The sequence below is a fragment of the Coregonus lavaretus genome (genome assembly GCF_964263955.1).
Source record: "Coregonus lavaretus genome assembly, contig: HAP1_SCAFFOLD_1252, whole genome shotgun sequence".
NCBI lineage: Eukaryota > Metazoa > Chordata > Actinopteri > Salmoniformes > Salmonidae > Coregonus > Coregonus lavaretus.
This window is the reverse complement of record NW_028157522.1, coordinates 107154-126089: the sequence shown is the minus strand read 5'-3', so window position 1 is coordinate 126089 and position 18936 is coordinate 107154. Positions and strand designations below refer to the sequence as shown.

Genomic DNA, 18936 nt, shown 5'->3' with positions numbered 1-18936 from the left:
GGCACAAAATGATGACATAAATATCACAAGAAAGAATATATGAATTAATAATTTACTTTCTAAAATATTTTCTAGAGGGCAAAGGACAGGTAGGTTTAATAACGCAAATGTAAAAAGTCCTGTCGCTCACATACAAATGCAAAATCTAAATGGCACCCTATTCTTTATAGAGTACACTACTTTTGACCAGAACCCTATGGCCCTGGTCAAAAGTAGTGTACTATAAAGGGAATAGGGTGCCATTGGGGATGGAAATTCTTTGAAATTACTCATGAGAGCAAATACTACGATTTTTTGGTTCCCACAGAGGGTCAGGAGCTTAAGACATGAATGATTTTATTAAAATGTTTGTTCATAAAAAATAAATGATTTCCCCTCCTCCCACATGGATTACAGACAAGAGGCTAGGTGCGTTCTGACTGTCTTAGTGTGCGGATAAACATGACCATCACTCTCATAAAACTTAAATGAAACATCACTCCTTATGTTTTTTCTCAGGCCAAAACGCTCAATCCCATTTCTACTGTCAAAACAGGTTTTGAAAAGGCTTCTTCCACATCTTTTGGTCCATGTCTGTTTTTCACTCAGTGAAGTGCTACTATCCCCTTGGACTACAGGTTATTGCCGTCATAAGGTGTCCGTCTGTCTGTTGGCTGGACAGTTTCTACCGTTTAGGACCTTTGTGGGTAAAGGTAAAGGTGGGGTATAGCAGCAGCAGTTCCTCTGAAGTCCAGTATCTGCTGGAAGGACACCTGGTGGTACGAGAGGATGAGTGTGGCCAGCCAGCCTGTTGTGCCTCCCCCTCTCCCTCCCTCCCTCCATTTCTCTCTCTCCATCTGCAGGACTCTTAAGGCTCCTGTGCGGACTGTCTCGGCTCGTGCCCTCCCAAAGCTGGCTGTGGTGATTTAAGACACGGTGTGTATGTGTGGATTTGTTTGTGGCCTCTGCCCCACTTCACTGTCCATCCGCCTACCCTTGGCTCCCCTCCTGGGCAGCGACCACCACCCCCCTCAGTATGTCTCTGAGTCTGAGTCGTTGAGTTCCTCATCCTTGTAGAAGCCTCCATCGTGGTCGCGGTGGCCGATGTTGTTGAAGCTGCAGTAGGAGCTGTGCTCGCTGCGCAGCACGGGCAGGCTGTCGAAGGTCACACTCTTGGAGGGGCTGGTGGTGTAGTGGTTAATGGCACTGAAGGACAGGCTGGGCGCCGGGTTGCAGGGGGACACGGGCATCATGGTGGCCAGGATCAGCGCCAGGCAGTCCGCCACGTCTTTGTTGGGGGCGCAGGCCAAGGCAGGCGTGTAACCTGAGGGGTTCAAACAGAACAGCAGAGGGTCACTTCAGGAGCATCACCGTTTACTATAACACTTTTGGTGAAAAACATGAAATAACAGCAGGCTAGGAGATACAAAGTTAAGACAATAACCAAGCAGTGGACTAGAGAGAAACATTTAAGGACACATTGAGAAGAGAAGTACAGAAGAAAACGGTGTTAGCGTTATGGATCTTACCATTGTCATCGACTGCTAGCACGCTAGCACCCTTCACTAGTAGCTCCTGAACCACCACCGTCAGACCATTTCTGGCTGCAACGTGTAACGGCCTGAGGAGAAAGTACCGTCAGATTAGCCAGCAGCAAATGAGGATACCTCCCAAATGCCAGACTATTCCCTATATAGTGCACTTCTTCTAATTCTTCTGGCCCAATTAATACAGCTGAACCATACGTACGTCTGTAAGGCTGCGTTAGTCGAGTTGATGAGGTTCCTGTCTGTAATCTTCTCCAATATCAACAAAGCACTGGTTTCATGCCCCTTTAAAAACCAGAGTCAAACATGTCAGACCAAAATTTCAACCAGAGAGAGCCAACTGTTCAGATGAACGTCATCTTCATGTGGGGATGCTCACCTTACTGCAGGCCAGATGAAGAGCAGTGTTCTTGACTGCATCCTGCAGGGTGAGCTCTGCTTTGGCACTGCTCACCAACAGCTCTGACACAGACAGAGAAACATAAAGAAACTCAATTAGGAAATGAAGCGACTTATTAAAATGTAAAACAGACATGTTGAACTTAAGCCGGCTGGGCGAGGCAAAGCGGAGGAGAGGGGGCTGCGTACCGACAGCGTTGGTTTGTCCGTTCTCAGCAGCCATCATGAGGGAGGTCTTCCCGGAGGCATCGGGGGAGTTGACCTGGGCGTTGTGGCCTAGCAGCAGCTGAAGACACTCCACGTGGTCCGTGAAAGCCGCCGCATGCAGGGGGGTCCTGGAGAGAGAGGAAACTTATTTCACCGATATCATGTAGGACTGTTATAAACAAGTTTGTTCAATTAACCCTGTTTATACCATAGAAATATAAAATCACTAATAGATGTATTAAAAGTAATCTACAATCCCTCATCCAACCCCAGAGGTCATTTTATTCCCAAGACAACATTATTCTCCAGAAGAAAAGGACTTTGTCATGTGCTGTAGTTACCGGTTCTTGGTGTCAGTGGCGTTGACAATGGCCGGCCCCAGAGTGTCAATCAGCATCTCTGCAGCCCCCTCGTTGTCATTGATCACAGCACAGTGGAGGGGGCTGAACGAGTTGCCCTCGGTGACATATGCTATGACAAAGTCCTGTTTCAGTGTAAGGTCCTCCACTGAGAGTCATAACCCCTAATTCTGTTGTAGTCTTGTTCATTCCCCCACATGGCTCCGTCCACACCAATCGAATGCTTTTCAAGCCACAAGAGGGAGTGAATGAGTGTACACTTCATGGAGGAGAGAACAGAGCTACAGTCCAGTTAGTCAGTACGTACCGTTGTATGTAGGGGTGTAACGATCCATCTACTACATCGATGTATCGATTTATATTCCTATGATCCAACTACATCGATCTGTGCTCGGTGAGTTGGCCTTTTGGACAACATATATCACTCTAACATCGTTTTAAAATGTAATAAATCGATTGTATCGATTCTAGGAAATAACCCATTGGATTTAAGCACGTCAGACTTTATATGGATGTTTTTTCTTAGCACTTTTAATGATAAAGGCTTTAAACATTACTCGATTCAGTCTGCCTATCCGTGACGTCATCGCCCCACGCCAGCAGCAGCGCAAAGGCGCAAAGACAACAAAACATAGCATGGCGGACGACAGAGGAGAAGCCGACGAGCGAGAAATTATCAAGCCACCATTGCGGTCCTTACAAGAAACAGGAATCTAGGAAACTTCACCTGCACTGTCCAGTATCCAGGTATTTATTTCAGTCACACTGGTTGAATTTTTGGCTAAAAGGTTACTGAATCGATTTCAAGTCACTGAATCGTTTCGGATCGTATCGTTCTAAATGAACCAATATCGTCCTTGAATCGTATCGACAACCACGAATCGTGATACAAATCGAATAGTTACACCCCTAGTTGTATGGCCTGCCTAATTCAGGGACATGTTTACGGTGCTGAAGAGAGAAAATCAGAAAATATCTAGTGTTCCGTTAGTCCAGTACGTACCGTTGTAGCAGGCCCAGTGTAGTGGCGTGTAGCCCTGGTTGTCTGTGATGACGGGGAGGGTCTCCACTGACTGGGCGGCGTGTAGGAGTCCCCCCAGCACCCCGATGTGTCCGGATTCCGCCGCCAGGTGGACAGGGGTCCGCCCCTTACAGTCCCGAACCAGGAAGCTGGCGCTGTGCTGCAGCAGGGCCTCCACACACTCCTCATGACCCGTCAACGCCTGGGAGGAAGGGCAGGGAGACAAGAATGGATTTGAATAACTAATAATCAATGATATAATAATGAATCATCAATTATTACAAATGATGTCTGGAGGCAGGTCCCCCTACAGGGATGAATACACCACTACCCATGGACAACTACTTTTCTGAAGATAATATGTATATTTGAGCCTCCCCGTCTCTTTCTGTGTGTGAGCGTATACAGCCAGCTCTCCTCCTCACCCCTCTGTGTAGCGCTGTTCTGCCCCACTTGTCTTTGGCTTCTACGCTGGCTCCCTTGTTGAGTAGTGAGTACACACAGTCTGTGTGTCCGCTCAGCACTGACAGCATCAGAGGGGTTCTGATACACAAGACAACAAGGTCATATTACAAACTGGTAATAACCAGGCTGAGTCCCAAATGGCAACCTATTCCCTATATGGTACACTACTTTTGACCCGAGCCCATAGGGTTCTGGTTTAAAGTAGTGCACCAAGTAGGGCATAGGGTGCCATTTGGGACGTAGAACTAGTGTCAAAATCTCTTTATTTCAGGAATTGTATCCAAAACCCAATTGACTTACTGTCCATTCCCGTCTTGAACGTCCACTGCACTCTGGAGGTCAGCATTTCCAATCAGCAAACGCAAACACTCCGAATGACCGTTGGTAGCTAGAGGAGGATAAACAGAGAGGATATAAGAATGTGAGATGATTGACCGTTGGTAGCTAGAGGAGGATAAACAGAGAGGATATAAGAATGTGAGATGATTGACCGTTGGTAGCTAGAGGAGGCTAAACAGAGAGGATATGAGCTGATTGCTGGACGACTATTACCTTCACATGAACAGACAGATTTCTAGAACAGTGGTATTGGTAGATGACATCCTCATGATGTTAACACAGCAGATAATAAAACATTTTGGGGCTGAGGCCCTCGAAGCCTGTCACCTGCTAGCTGTGTACCTGGCTCTGGATAGAAGTCCCCCTGTGCACTGATCTAGGATCAGCTTACCCTCCCCAGATCCTCAGCAATAATGACAAAAAATGACCTTAGATCAGTGTGTAGTGGGCATTTTCACACTATGCTATATAATATCCCTAGAGTGGACATTGGCGTCCTAGCAACATGACCAAACAAATGTCCATCTTGGTAAGGAAAACTTTTGAATTACAGAATCTCTAGGTCTTACGTGATATCCTATGCGTACCTGCAGCGTGGATGGGGGTCCTCTTCAGGGTGAAGTCTTTAACCAGGATGGAGGCTCCCTGGTTGATGAGGACGTCAACACACTCCACATGGCCTTTAAAGGCAGCCAGGTCCAGAGGGGTGCGCCCCTGGCTGTTCCTCACGTCTAGATCCAGCAGAGACTGAACCAGGACCTCCATAGCATGGTGGTGGCCGTGGTACGCCTGAATGGAAACAAACACACAGTCTGAAGCAAAGTCCAGTGGTATGCCTGAACAGAAATACACTCCTAATATAATCAATGTCCTATAGTAGACCAGTGGTATGCCTGAACAGATATACACTCCTAATATAATCAATGTCCTATAGTAGACCAGTGGTACGCCTGAACAGAAATACACTCCTAATATAATCAATGTCCTATAGTAGACCAGTGGTACGCCTGAACAGATATACACTCTTAATATAATCAATGTCCTATAGTAGACCAGTGGTATGCCTGAACAGATATACACTCCTAATATAATCAATGTCCTATAGTAGACCAGTGGTATGCCTGAACAGAAATACACTCCTAATATAATCAATGTCCTATAGTAGACCAGTGGTATGCCAGAACAGATATACACTCCTAATATAATCAATGTCCTATAGTAGACCAGTGGTATGCCAGAACAGATATACACTCCTAATATAATCAATGTCCTATAGTAGACCAGTGGTATGCCTGAACAGATATACACTCTTAATATAATCAATGTCCTATAGTAGACCAGTGGTATGCCTGAACAGATATACACTCCTAATATAATCAATGTCCTATAGTAGACCAGTGGTATGCCAGAACAGATATACACTCCTAATATAATCAATGTCCTATAGTAGACCAGTGGTATGCCTGAACAGATATACACTCCTAATATAATCAATGTCCTATAGTAGACCAGTGGTATGCCTGAACAGAAATACACTCTTAATATAATCAATGTCCTATAGTAGACCAGTGGTATGCCTGAACAGAAACAGTCCTAGACCCCTAAAGTAGGCCAGTGTCTCTCAAATCGGGTGCCCATTTTTTCTCCCGCCCAGCATCAACATCGAAGGTCCCTGCCAAGCGTGAGATTTAGAAACACTCTACTTCTCCTCTGTTGGAGGTTGATTAACTCAAATGGCAAAATAAGGAAATCATCCTCATCATCACCGTGTCAAAATATGCATGTATTTTACACTAATCAGGAACAGATAGGAACATGGTGTGTGAGTGTCTGGACAATCAACTTTTCGTGGAAAAACAACACCATGCCTGCATCCCAGATAGCACCCTATTTCCCATGTAGTGCAGTACTTTTGATCTGGGCCCATAAGGCTCTGGTCAAAAGTAGTGCACTAAATAGGGAATAGGGTGCCATTTGTCATGTGGCGAGACCCCTACAGGAGCAGGTAGGCTTTACTCACAGCTAAGTGTAGGGGGCTGATGGGAGCTCTGACATCAGAGTCGTTCAGGATGTCTGTCCCTGAGGTTTCCATTAGCTGGGGAAAGACAAGGACGGGCCAGTTTAGACTTGTAACATATTTACTTTGAAGGTTAGTCTAGTAGCATGTTTCATGTTGTAAATCTCAGTGACCAGCCCCTGCAGACATACTGGGGTGTTGCATTCGTATCTTAAACAAGCTAGTGTGAGGAAAAGTAACCAACTGGTACTTACCACATCTAAAGGTGTTTCACTTGCAATCTGGAAAAAGAACATCAAGAGTGACGATGCGGCCACGACAAACATGCAACCACACCTTAAAACCTACTGAATATCAACGTCTGTCCCAAATGGCACCCTATTCCCTATATAGTGCATTACTTTTGACCAGAGCCCTATGGGCCCTACAGCCATTTGGGACGCAGACAAAATGGTCTGTGAATGCAGGGCGTCTAGTCCCCTGTGGTTCTGACTCACCAGCTCCAGACAGAGGCGGTGTCCGTACGCAGACGCGTAATGGACTGCGTTGTAGCCCTGATTGTCCCTGATCCCTGGGTTAGCGTCGTTTCGCAGCAAATATTCCAGACACCTAGAGGTCAGAGGTCAAGAGTTCAATAATCATTATACCAACATCAAGACAGACAGATAAGCAAGCAGAGACACTTTCCCAAAGGAGACGTGGCCAAGCTTTCACACTGCAGATTTAACACTAGTATGTATTCAAACACGACCAACAACATACTCTAGACTACAGTGAAATGTGAAAGGTCATGGCACCACAACATACTCTCCAGACTACAGTGAAATGTGAAAGGTCATGGCACCACAACATACTCTCCAGACTACAGTGAAATGTGAAAGGTCATGGCACCACAACATACTCTCCAGACTACAGTGAAATGTGAAAGGTCATGGTACCACAACATACTCTCCAGACTACAGTGAAATGTGAAAGGTCATGGCACCACAACATACTCTCCAGACTACAGTGAAATGTGAAAGGTCATGGCACCACAACATACTCTCCAGACTACAGTGAAATGTGAAAGGTCATGGCACCACAACATACTCTCCAGACTACAGTGAAATGTGAAAGGTCATGGCACCACAACATACTCTCCAGACTACAGTGAAATGTGAAAGGTCATGGCACCACAACATACTCTCCAGACTACAGTGAAATGTGAAAGGTCATGGCACCACAACATACTCTCCAGACTACAGTGAAATGTGAAAGGTCATGGCACCACAACATACTCTCCAGACTACAGTGAAATGTGAAAGGTCATGGCACCACAACATACTCTCCAGACTACAGTGAAATGTGAAAGGTCATGGCACCACAACATACTCTCCAGACTACAGTGAAAGGTCATGGCACCACAACACACACAACAGTAAGAGAGGTGTGAGACGTACTTTCCGTCTGTGTCGGAGGCAGCAGCGTAGTGGAGCGGGGTGCAACCCCTTTTATCCAGATCGTTCACACTGGCCCCAGACCCCACCAAGGCAAACAGACACTGGTAGTTACAATTGGCTGCCGCATAATGCAGAGGACTCCTAGAAGAACGCACAGAAACCATTCAACATCAACAACAGAAACAGCTTATTGGAGCTGTATAACATTTACATTTTACATTTACGTCATTTAGCAGACACTCTTATCCAGTGCGACTTACAGGAGCAATTAGGGTTAAGTGCCTTGCTGCAGTGCACATAGACACATTTTTCACCTAGTCAGCTAGGGGATTTGAACCAGCAACCTTTCGGTTACTGACCCAACGCTCTTAACCGCTAGGCTACCTGCCGCCCAATATTTCCCATAATAATTCCTATATGCCCCTATACTATATTCCCCATTATCATAAAGATCACATATGAAAGTTATTTGATGCCACAGACAGACCTTCCGAAGCTGTCCTTTCTGTTGAAGTCTGCCCCTGTGTTGAGCAGCAGATTCAGACAGTCCAGGTTCCTGGTAACAAGATATCAAGTTCAGAAAGGCTCTCGTACATCTGAGCTATCAGGTGGATGGTAACAAGATATCAAGTTCAGAAAGGCTCTCGTACATCTGAGCTATCAGGTGAATGGTAACAAAATATCAAGTTCAGAAAGGCTCTCGTACATCTGAGCTATCAGGTGGATGATAACAAGATATCAAGTTCAGAAAGGCTCTCGTTCATCTGAGCTATCAGGTGGATGGTAACAAGATATCAAGTTCAGAAAGGCTCTCGTACATCTGAGCTATCAGGTGGATGGTAACAAGATATCAAGTTCAGAAAGGCTCTCGTTCATCTGAGCTATCAGGTGGATGGTAACAAGATATCAAGTTCAGAAAGGCTCTCGTACATCTGAGCTATCAGGTGGATGGTAACAAGATATCAAGTTCAGAAAGGCTCTCGTTCATCTGAGCTATCAGGTGGATGGTAACAAGATATCAAGTTCAGAAAGGCCCTTTCACATCTGAGCTATCAGGTGGATGGTAACAATGAGAACCTTAAAGAAAAGAGAAACCCGTACACTGCTCTTGCTAGTATCACTGTTTTTATAATGCTAATAAAAGCAATAATAAAAAGTGATACTAGCAAGAGCAGTTTGCAGGTTTCTCTTCTCTTTCAAGAAGATATAAAGACAATTTAGACCAGAGCGCAAGTCAATACCACCATGGCATGGAACCACATTATACAGAAATGATACCGCACTAATGATCTAAACGATTTTTTTATACTGCTAAACAATGTGAAATGTAAGAGTGTGAATATGTGTTTGTTCTTTCTGGTGGCTTTCCAGTTCATGAACTAAATATTCCTTGGTGTAAAGCCTGGACCAGTCCACTCACCCAACAGCTGCTGCAGCATGTAAACAGGTCCTTCCAAAGTCGTCAGGGGTGTCTATATCAAAGCCTGATGAGAGGAGCTTCCGACAGCAGTCAGAGAACCCACTGAGAGCAGCCAGGTGGAGGGGGAACATCCCATGGACGCCTCGCCTGCAACACATTTTTACATTTTAGACTTTAAGCAGACACTCTTATCCAGAGCGACTTACAGTTGATTCAGCTAAGATTGGAAACAGCACCACATCACAGTCCTCATTAAACCCCACAGCAGATCAACACATCAGCATGCTGCAATGCCCTGTCTTTCAACCCCCCACACACCACAATGTGTTGAGCATAGTCTCCAAGCGGCTATTCGGTCAATGACAGAATTGCAGATGCATGTTGCATTATTGCTGGAAACTGTGTGTGTGTGTGTTCTCACTTGGCTGTGTCAGCTCCGTTCGTGATGAGTGTATTGATGAGTAACTCGTGGCCGTAGCGAGCAGAGATGTGCAGGGGTGTGTTTCCATTATTTTCTTCACAGTCGATCTCAGCACCTACAGAACACACACACACACAGACACACACACACAGACACACACACACACACACACAGACACACACACAGACACACACACACGTCAACCACTTGACCCTAGAGGCCTCATGAAGCTTCATGTTCAACCACATTGCAAGTAACATTGCTCTGTGCCAGTGAATCATGGTTTGAAGACAAAAGACAATGCTGAAGAGCCTACTGGTTCATATATATTCAGTTGAGAGCATTCACAGCGACTCACCATTCTGGATGATGGCTTGAGATCTGGAGAAGCGTCCGTGGATGGCCGTCATGTGGAGGGGGGTCTTTCCATCTTTACTCTGCAGATAGAAAGACAAAGATGGTTCACACGGCAGTCTGTGCTGCTGACCACAGGCAAAATCAAACACGTATTGGAGGAGCGCTTGATTGCATTTAGTTTGCATTGTTAGGCCTATTCCATTGGTATTTGAATGTAGACCAGGGCCAAATACTAAGCCATGTGCTGCGTCAGTGTGTGCGTCCCAAATGGCACCCTATTCTCTTCATAGTGAACTACTTTTTGAACCAAAGTAGTGTACTTATAAAGGGAACAGGGTGCCATTTGGGACACAGCCAGTGTCACCACGGCTCCTTGCTCTATGGGCCCCTGGTCAAAAGTAGTGCACTACATAGGGAATAGGGTGTTATTTAGTTCAGACACAGTGTTGGTCATCCGGTCTCCTCACCTTGATGTTGACGAGGGCCCCGTTGCCCACCAGCAGCTCCAAGCAGAGCGCCCCATGGCGCGAGGCGGCCGTGAAGTGGAGTGGGGCGAAACCCTTCTCGTTCACCTGGTTCACGTTGGCGCCGCACTCGATCAGCTCATTCACCACCACGTCCTGCCCGTTGTAGCATGCCACGTGGAGGGGGGTGTTACCGTAACCATTGGGCTCATTTATCTGGAGGGAGCAAGGGAGGGAAAAGAGTGGAGAGAGAGAGGGGGGGGGGGGGGGACAAAACAATACATTCCTGATCAGGTCACTTGGTTCTGAAAACCCCCTGGCCCAAAACACTGGCTCCAACCTCCATCTCTTCATTACTTGAAAGGAAATCATTCGCCAACCCACTAGAGCTCTGTATTTTCATTGAGTTGTAATTGAACAGTGACTACACATTTGAATGCGTGTTGACTCACATCCACTCCAAGGTCCAGGAGGTACTTGACCACACTGATCATTCCACTGGAGGCTGCAGAGTGGAGAGGGGTGTAGGCCTTCTTGTCTTTACAGGACACCTCTGATCCATGAGAGGCCAGCAGTTTCACCACCTCAATGTGCCCTATGGTAGAGAGAGAGGGGGAGGGATAAATAGAGAGAGAGAGAGAGAGAGAGAGAGAGAGAGAGAGAGAGAGAGAGAGAGAGAGAGAGAGAGAAGGGGAGGGAGATAGTAAGGGGGTTAAGAGAGAAACAGAGATACAAACACAGAGAGATAGGCAGAGAGAGGGAGAGATAGATTAGTTTACAGTGGTACACAGCACCATAAGCAACACCTACATCATGTTAGTACAACTGAAAACATCTAATCAACCTACTTAGTACATGATTCTGACATAATAACACACTAGACGTGGCTCATACAGCTGAGCTGTGAGACTAACACACAGTCCATTCATTCATTCATTCATTGGTATAAAGGACATTAGTCAGAATGTAAATGATGTGGTAAACTCATCACCCATGTAAGCAGCCCAGTGGATTGCTCGGCGATCCTTCTTGTCAAAGGCATTAATGTTGGCTCCTCTGGAGAGAAGCAGCCTCACCATCTAACAGGGAGAGGAGAGAGAAACAAAACACAGGTTGAGGAAAACTAAACAGCAAAATCCGCTAAATCTGGCTTCAAAGCCTTCCCTTTAAAATTATATATTTTGTATTCACAATGAATGAAAGATAACATGTAAAGACATGGTACATTTCTCCCCTTTTAGTCCCCCTTTGACCTCCCCCTCCCCCCAGAATGCCTCCAAACACATTTAAAAAGAAAGGGAAAGTAATTGACTTACATGTCAGAAAACAAAATAAAAGTATACAACAACGTTACTTCAAGCAAAAAATGTAATAGCCTAACAATTTCAGGTGATTAAGTGATTTTATAGGCCTATATAGCAGTAATCTCAAGGTGGGGCCAAGAGTACTAATCTGGAGGAAGTGTTTGGAGCTGTTCAAAATAGGATATCATCGGGTCCCAGGAGGAATAAAATGAGTTGGTTGACCCTCGAATGGTAACTTCATTTTTTCTCATTTTAGGAACAGCTTCAGATCTTCGAGCCAAAGAGAGGCTAAGGGAGGATTGATAGATTTCCAATCCAATAAAATCCTTCTGCGGGCTAACAGGGAGGCAAAGGCAATGGCATCTAGCTGTCTATTGGTCAGAGAAGGATTGTTGTTTGGTACTCCAAAAATAGCAATTTCTGCACTAGGCTGCAACTTTATATCAAATGCTTCAGAAAGGGTTTTAAATAGTGGACAAATAATCTGCCAGACGGGGACAGGACCAGAACATGTGGGTCAAGTCCACCAAGGAGCTTTTACACCTGTCACATGTACCATCAATATTTGGGTAGAATTTGGACAATCTGGCCTTACTGAAATGGATACGGTAAAGTACCTTAAACTGTATAAGGCTGAGCCGGGCACAAGAGGAGCTTCCATTTACCCTCAGTAAGGCATTTCACACTCAGATCGGATTTTATTCAAAGCCTCCTCTGAACAAACTCAAGCATACAACTAGGGCTGTGATGGTCATGGAACTTCAGGTGTCGGTGATTGGCGTGTCTTATGTACGTGGTCATCGACAAAACTGACAGCTGACAGGGGGGCGGGACGCACATTAGCAAAGGAAAACATTAGCGCGTTTAGGCCAGTCTTGCTCTCAAGTTTGGGGAAGCTAATTTTCTCCATGAAGAATATATCAAGCATTCCATGCATCATCACATTTGCAAACTTATTAAAAAAAAAAAAAAAATTCACCTTTATTTAACCAGGTAAGCCAGTTGAGAACAAGTTCTCATTTACAACTGCGACCTGGCCAAGATAAAGCAAAGCAGTGCGATAAAAATAACACAGAGTTACATTTGGGGTAAAAAAACATAAAGTCAAAAATACAACAGAAAATATATATACAGTGTGTGCAAATGTAGCAAGTTCTGGAGGTAAGGCAATAAATAGGCTATAGTGCAAAATAATTACAATAGTATTAACACTGGAATGCTAGATGTGCAAGAGATTATGTGCAAATAGAGATACCGGGGTGCAAAAGAGCAAAATAAATAACAATATAGGGATGAGGTAGTTGGGTGGCCTAATTTCAGATGGGCTGTGTACAGGTGCAGTGATCGGTAAGGTGCTCTGACAACTGATGCTTAAAGTTAGTGAGGGAGATAAGAGTCTCCAGCTTCAGAGATTTTTGCAATTCGTTCCAGTCATTGGCAGCAGAGAACTGGAAGGAATGGCGGCCAAAGGAGGTGTTGGCTTTGGGAATGACCAGTGAGATATACCTGCTGGAGCGCAGACTACGGGTGGGTGCTGCTATGGTGACCAATGAGCTAAGATAAGGCGGGGATTTGCCTAGCAGTGATTTATAGATGGCCTGGAGCCAGTGGGTTTGACGACGAACATGTAGTGAGGACCAGCCAACAAGAGCGTACAGGTCACAGTGGTGGGTAGTGTATGGGGCTTTGGAGACAAAACGGATGGCACTGTGATAGACTACATCCAGTTTGCTGAGTAGAGTGTTGGAGGCTATTTTGTAAATGACATCGCCGAAGTCAAGGATCGGTAGGATAGTCAGTTTTACGAGGGCATGTTTGGCAGCATGAGTGAAGGAGGCTTTGTTTGCGAAATAGGAAGCCGATTCTAGATTTAACTTTGGATTGGAGATTCTTTATGTGAGTCTGGAAGGAGAGTTTACAGTCTAACCAGACACCTAGGTATTTGTAGTTGTCCACATACTCTAGGTCAGACCCGTCGAGAGTGGTGATTCTAGTCGGGAGGGCGGGTGCCAGCAGCGTTCGATTGAAAAGCATACATTTAGTTTTACTAGTGTTTAAGAGCAGTTGGAGGCTACTGAAGGAGTGTTGTATGGCATTGAAGCTCGTTTGGAGGTTTGTTAACACAGTGTCCAATGAAGGGCCAGATGTATACAAAATGGTGTCGTCTGCGTAGAGGTGGATCTGAGAGTCACCAGCAGCAAGAGCGACATCATTGATATACACGGAGAAAAGTGTCGGCCCAAGAATTGAACCCTGTGGCACCCCCATAGAGACTGCCATAGGTCCAGACAACAGGCCCTCCGATTTGACACACTGAACTCTATCTGAGAAGTAGTTGGTGAACCAGGCGAGGCAGTCATTTGAGAAACCAAGGCTATTTAGTCTGCCAATAAGAATGCGGTGGTTGACAGAGTCGAAAGCCTTGGCCAGGTCGATGAAGACGGCTGCACAGTACTGTCTATTATCAATCGCGGTTATAATATCGTTATTCTATGTTGATTTATGACAAGTTCATTGACTAGGGCCCTATAAAATAAGCGTTGCGGACCGAATCACGGAATCCAGACATTAAACCGAAATTCAACAATATTCAAACATTTATTGAACTTAGTAAGAAATCAACTAAATCTATTCAACTTGTTAGAAAACACATTCATTTGCCCAAGTCAATCATAAGACATGAACAAAATGCATCAGTGATTCGTATTTCCATGAACTTTCTGAAACGGCACAGGAATGCCCCTGTCTGTGTGCATGTGTGCGGAGCGCGCGTATGTCTACACTTTGTGTAGCCGTTAGCGATGATGCTAATGATAACCTTCTTCTGGTAGGGAAGGAATGGCTTTCCCCAAAACCTTCGCAAGTAAATGTTAACTACAAAGTAGCCTATGCCTGCCTGGCAGAATTATACCGTGATCATTTGCATCACTCCAGTGGCCATTTGTTCTACAGCAACACCGCTTAACCAAACAAAGGTCTCTTCCTGGTGCACGCTTGCATTTAAGGGTAACTACACCCCAAAATCTAAATGTCTTACATTTTTCCCAGACCTCACAAATGGTCACCTGATAGGGTTTAAACATTGTTGTGGACATAGAACATCCAATTGTGCTGTTTTGCTATTAAAAAGGTGTACTTTTGAGAGCGAAAACCTGCCAAAACAGGGACAAACGGTCAACGGGGAAATCTAAACGGAGAAAAGGGAACTTGGGAATTAACGGAATCAGGCAAAACATTTAAGGGATTTTATAGTGCCCTAATGGACTACAGACATTGACTGTCTCCTAGACTAAAAACTAAGATTGCATGTACTGCCTATATTTTGAGGGAAACGCACTGTCCATTATTTGATTTGATCAGGGCAGGGCAGGGCAGCACACAAACTGCATTTAGTCCAATAACAATCCATGATATTATTAGGGTGATAAATAAAAGGCGGTTGCTCCATGACACAAGAGCACGCTCTACTGGGACAAAAAGCTTACAGCACCTGGTATTCCCAGGCGGTCTCCCATCCAAGTACTAACCAGGCCCAACCCTGCTTAGCTTCCGAGATCGGACGAGATCGGGCGTATTCAGGCTGGTATGGCCGTAAGCGATGGAACAACTCTTGGTACACTATATAAAGTAAATGTGTCACTCACTCTGAAAGGGACACAGAAACTTATCCACTTTGTGACACAAACTGAAGAAGCTCAACCCTTGCTTACATTTCCTATATATATATATATATATATATATATATATATATATATATATATGAGTCTTGTGGGGGGGGGGGGGGGGGGAAGAGGGCCTATCCTATGTTGATTTATGACAAGTTCATTGACTAGGAATCCTCATCTCATTCCCAGACCCAGTGTAACCCCTCTTCTCTAGGTAGACTTCCATTAACTCCTCCCACTCCAGGACAGAGTACTTATCTGAGCCATCACCCCTAAAAAGAGGTGGAGCACTAACATCTGACTTCACAACCAGATTCAGCTTGGACGCATCAATAAAGGTTGACCCACACTGCTCAGGCAGGGGAAACTGCTGGGGTTGGTGAGGGGGACGGGCAGGAGAAAGACTTGAAACCCCAGGCTGCAGTAAACTCGCTCTGATAGATTCTCCTATCTCTGAACCAATCTGCTTAATAAGGTCACTAAGCTGACTCGGAGGCGTCCCATTATCACCGAGTACTGTGGATGATGGTACATCAAAAGACAGAGGTGGGATACCCTGGTCAGGTGGAACAAACAGCCTACCCCTCCCAGTGCTTGCAAACTCAGGACTAGCAAACGCTCTACTCCCAGGAGCTGACTGTACAATTGGTGTAAATGGAAGGACACCCCTCCCTCTACCCACACTAAAATCCCCAGCATAACACGGGTGCATTTAGTGCATTCAAATACCCCCCCCAAAAAATGCAATAAACAAATTCATCCAAAACATACAAATAAGCACGAATACCTGTATCTAATGAATATGCTACATTCACTTTCACTGTTTACAGTATATATTCACTTACAGTAAGCCATCAACAAATTCACATGCGCAGGTCGTGCACCTCATCCACATGCACAGCTCCGGCGGTCGGCTTGAGCTGACCAGTCGGCAGGTCACGTAATTAGGACACTGCCACAACTGGAATTCTGATGGTTGGATAATTTTTATTCGACCTGCACACGAAGAGACAACACACAATATGTTAGCTCTTGGTGCAGCCACAGCTCTCGGGCACCTTGCTAGTTGAAGGTCAGGCAAAAGAGAACAGGTGCTGCATGCACACATTCAGTGCCTAACAACACACTATACAATACAAGTAAAATGATATACAACATAATTCTGACAAAATAAATGACATACCTGTACACGAAGAGACAACACACAATAGTTTAGCCCTTGGTGCAGCCACAGCTCTCGGGCACCTGCGTGAGCACATAGACACTCACTCAAACACTGCCCCAAATACTCCCGAGTTACAATAGGTACCCTAATTAGCGAGCTCGGTGAAAGTTGTTAACATACATCTTTATATTGTCCACATTGTAACAAAACCTGTAGTTGCGTAACAGCACTTTGTGTAACTTTACCACAGTTTTATATCGACAAATTACGGCGCCAAGGACAACATACCTTGCTAGTTGAAGGTCAGGCAAAAGAGAACAATAAGAGGGTACATAAATACAGATAACCCGCGATGGACCAAACCAAAATATACACAACTTTTACAATTAGGTGTATTAACAATATAGATACATAAAAATGTTTGTACACCAAAAAATAACATTAGCTATGGAGCTGTAATTAAATAAAGAAACCACATTGAATTACTATTATTATTAACTTTTTAACATCCCCTCTTGACCTGGCCTACTTGAACTGTCCTTGTGTGCAATTTGGTGCATAATCTAGGGGAACAACATCACACTACTACACATATAATTCAAGTCATACCTTTATTGTCATTCATGCTCTTATTTTTAACCGAGTAGTTTTGCAAAAGTGTAACCTGCGTCAATTCTAGGAAATATTGGAATAACGTGCTTAAGAGGACACCTGACACGCACAACAGGATAACACAACAACCAGATTTTCAATTGACAATCATTGATTTAAATGGATGTGGTCAATAGATTTGTATAGGCATATATACTAATTTAATTTAACTTGTAAGCCAAGGTTTGATTAGTAGGTCTATGCAACTTGCACCTGGATAACCGCGTCATGAATCGGAACGGGCTCCAACGTCCTCATATACACATTATGACAAAATAAAGATCTTAATCTTTCACGAAATAAAGATATAGAAGAAAACAGGTTCTAGAAACTCAATTTCTCCATGGCAATAGAATGTAAACATGTATGTTGCGCCAAACATAACCAAATATCGCCTACAACTCAATTCTCAGCGCAGCAAATTGGACGATTCCACAGGCATTGATCATTCGCGACTTTAAGTAATTCCTGTTATCTCTAGAGCATCCCGTATATTTATAGCGCTGCATTTCGTCCCCCTCTGACCATGGATAGGATTGGGAGCATTCCTGAGTTCACTTATGGTCCCACTAAGGTAATTTTAGGAGATATTCCTTTTGGCATACTGTAAATGCATGTGCATAATGTACCTAATAAAGCATACTTATTTTAATTATCTTCAAAGGAATTCTGTAGAAGCAGCCTTTATTTTCAGACTCTGCAGGCCTGCTGGGAGGAAGCATATTACAATAAACAGGTAAGATTCATCCCACAAAAACAGTAACCACAGAAAGAAAGAGATAGATTTAATCCCAAAACAAGAGTTTTATTTCAAGACAGTTTAGAGAAGATGGTCATAAGAGTTCTTAATATCACTTGCAAATTGTGAGACATGAGCAGTTGTGAAATGTTACGAGAGGCCCTTCTGAAAGCACATTATATGGTCTTTAGTGGCACGGTCTCACACCTTACCTCATCTTGCAGAAGAAGCTCATGGTCCACTATCTGCTGCTCCAGAGTCGAGGCCAGGTCTCGCCCCATGTCACCATGGAGCACATGAGCGACTGGCTGGTGTCTCAGGGCAAAAAATCCCTTAGGGAGAGGTGAGTACCACGTCAGCTCTCACCTTCACTGCCATTCTCTGTCACCAGCAGCACTCCAGGAGGTGTGGGTAAAATAAACAACAGATAAATAGGAAGCCAGGAAAGTTGAAATGCTTTGTGTTTTATTTGAAGGGTGTGGAAGGAAACCCTGGAGGAGGGGAACGAACTCGCTCGGCTGGTAAGAGAATGAGAGTTAGAGACTTAGACTATCAGTCAGTGAGCTCTTTTCTAGCCTTTCAACAACTAGTTAGTACAGCAGAATATATCTGTTGTGAAATTACACTAATGGGACTTCCTGTTTCCTACGGCAGACCTGGGAAGTAAACACCTGCCTAAAAATGATTGACATGGAGCACAAGGCTGTCTGCAAGCTCCGCCGCTCTATGCACCCCACCTCTCCAGCTGGCGCTGACATGTGAGTTCCATGTACTGCCCCGCACACGGCTTGCTCCATTCATCTACACATCTGGAGCTATGCAGAAAAAAACTAGGGCAGTGTTCTCTGTGTGAACATTGCACATTGTTCAGCTTTCTCTGCTGCTTTTTGTTGATTTCAGCGACCCCATGGTCCACATCATCATGGAGAGAGCTGTGAGGAGCATTCAGGACAAGCTGTCCAATAAGCCCTGTAGCAA

At 44.7% G+C, this 18936-nt stretch overlaps 1 protein-coding gene across 1 annotated transcript; it reads right to left on the bottom strand.

The window, feature by feature from the left end:
- Window positions 1–880: 880 nt before the first annotated feature.
- LOC311125330 (serine/threonine-protein phosphatase 6 regulatory ankyrin repeat subunit A-like) lies at window positions 881–11513 on the bottom strand (the record flags this gene model as incomplete). The annotated part of the gene is made up of 21 exons (XM_084199377.1): window positions 881–1303; window positions 1509–1600; window positions 1729–1811; window positions 1906–1988; window positions 2115–2260; window positions 2474–2639; window positions 3495–3714; window positions 3938–4055; window positions 4278–4365; window positions 4904–5105; window positions 6337–6411; window positions 6588–6614; window positions 6831–6942; window positions 7773–7913; window positions 8260–8328; window positions 9193–9339; window positions 9614–9728; window positions 9972–10050; window positions 10438–10650; window positions 10887–11029; window positions 11426–11513. The coding sequence occupies 21 exons, from the start codon at window positions 11511–11513 to the stop codon at window positions 1011–1013; spliced, it is 2700 nt and encodes an 899-aa protein (XP_084055503.1). The 3' UTR covers window positions 881–1010.
- Window positions 11514–18936: the final 7423 nt, after the last annotated feature.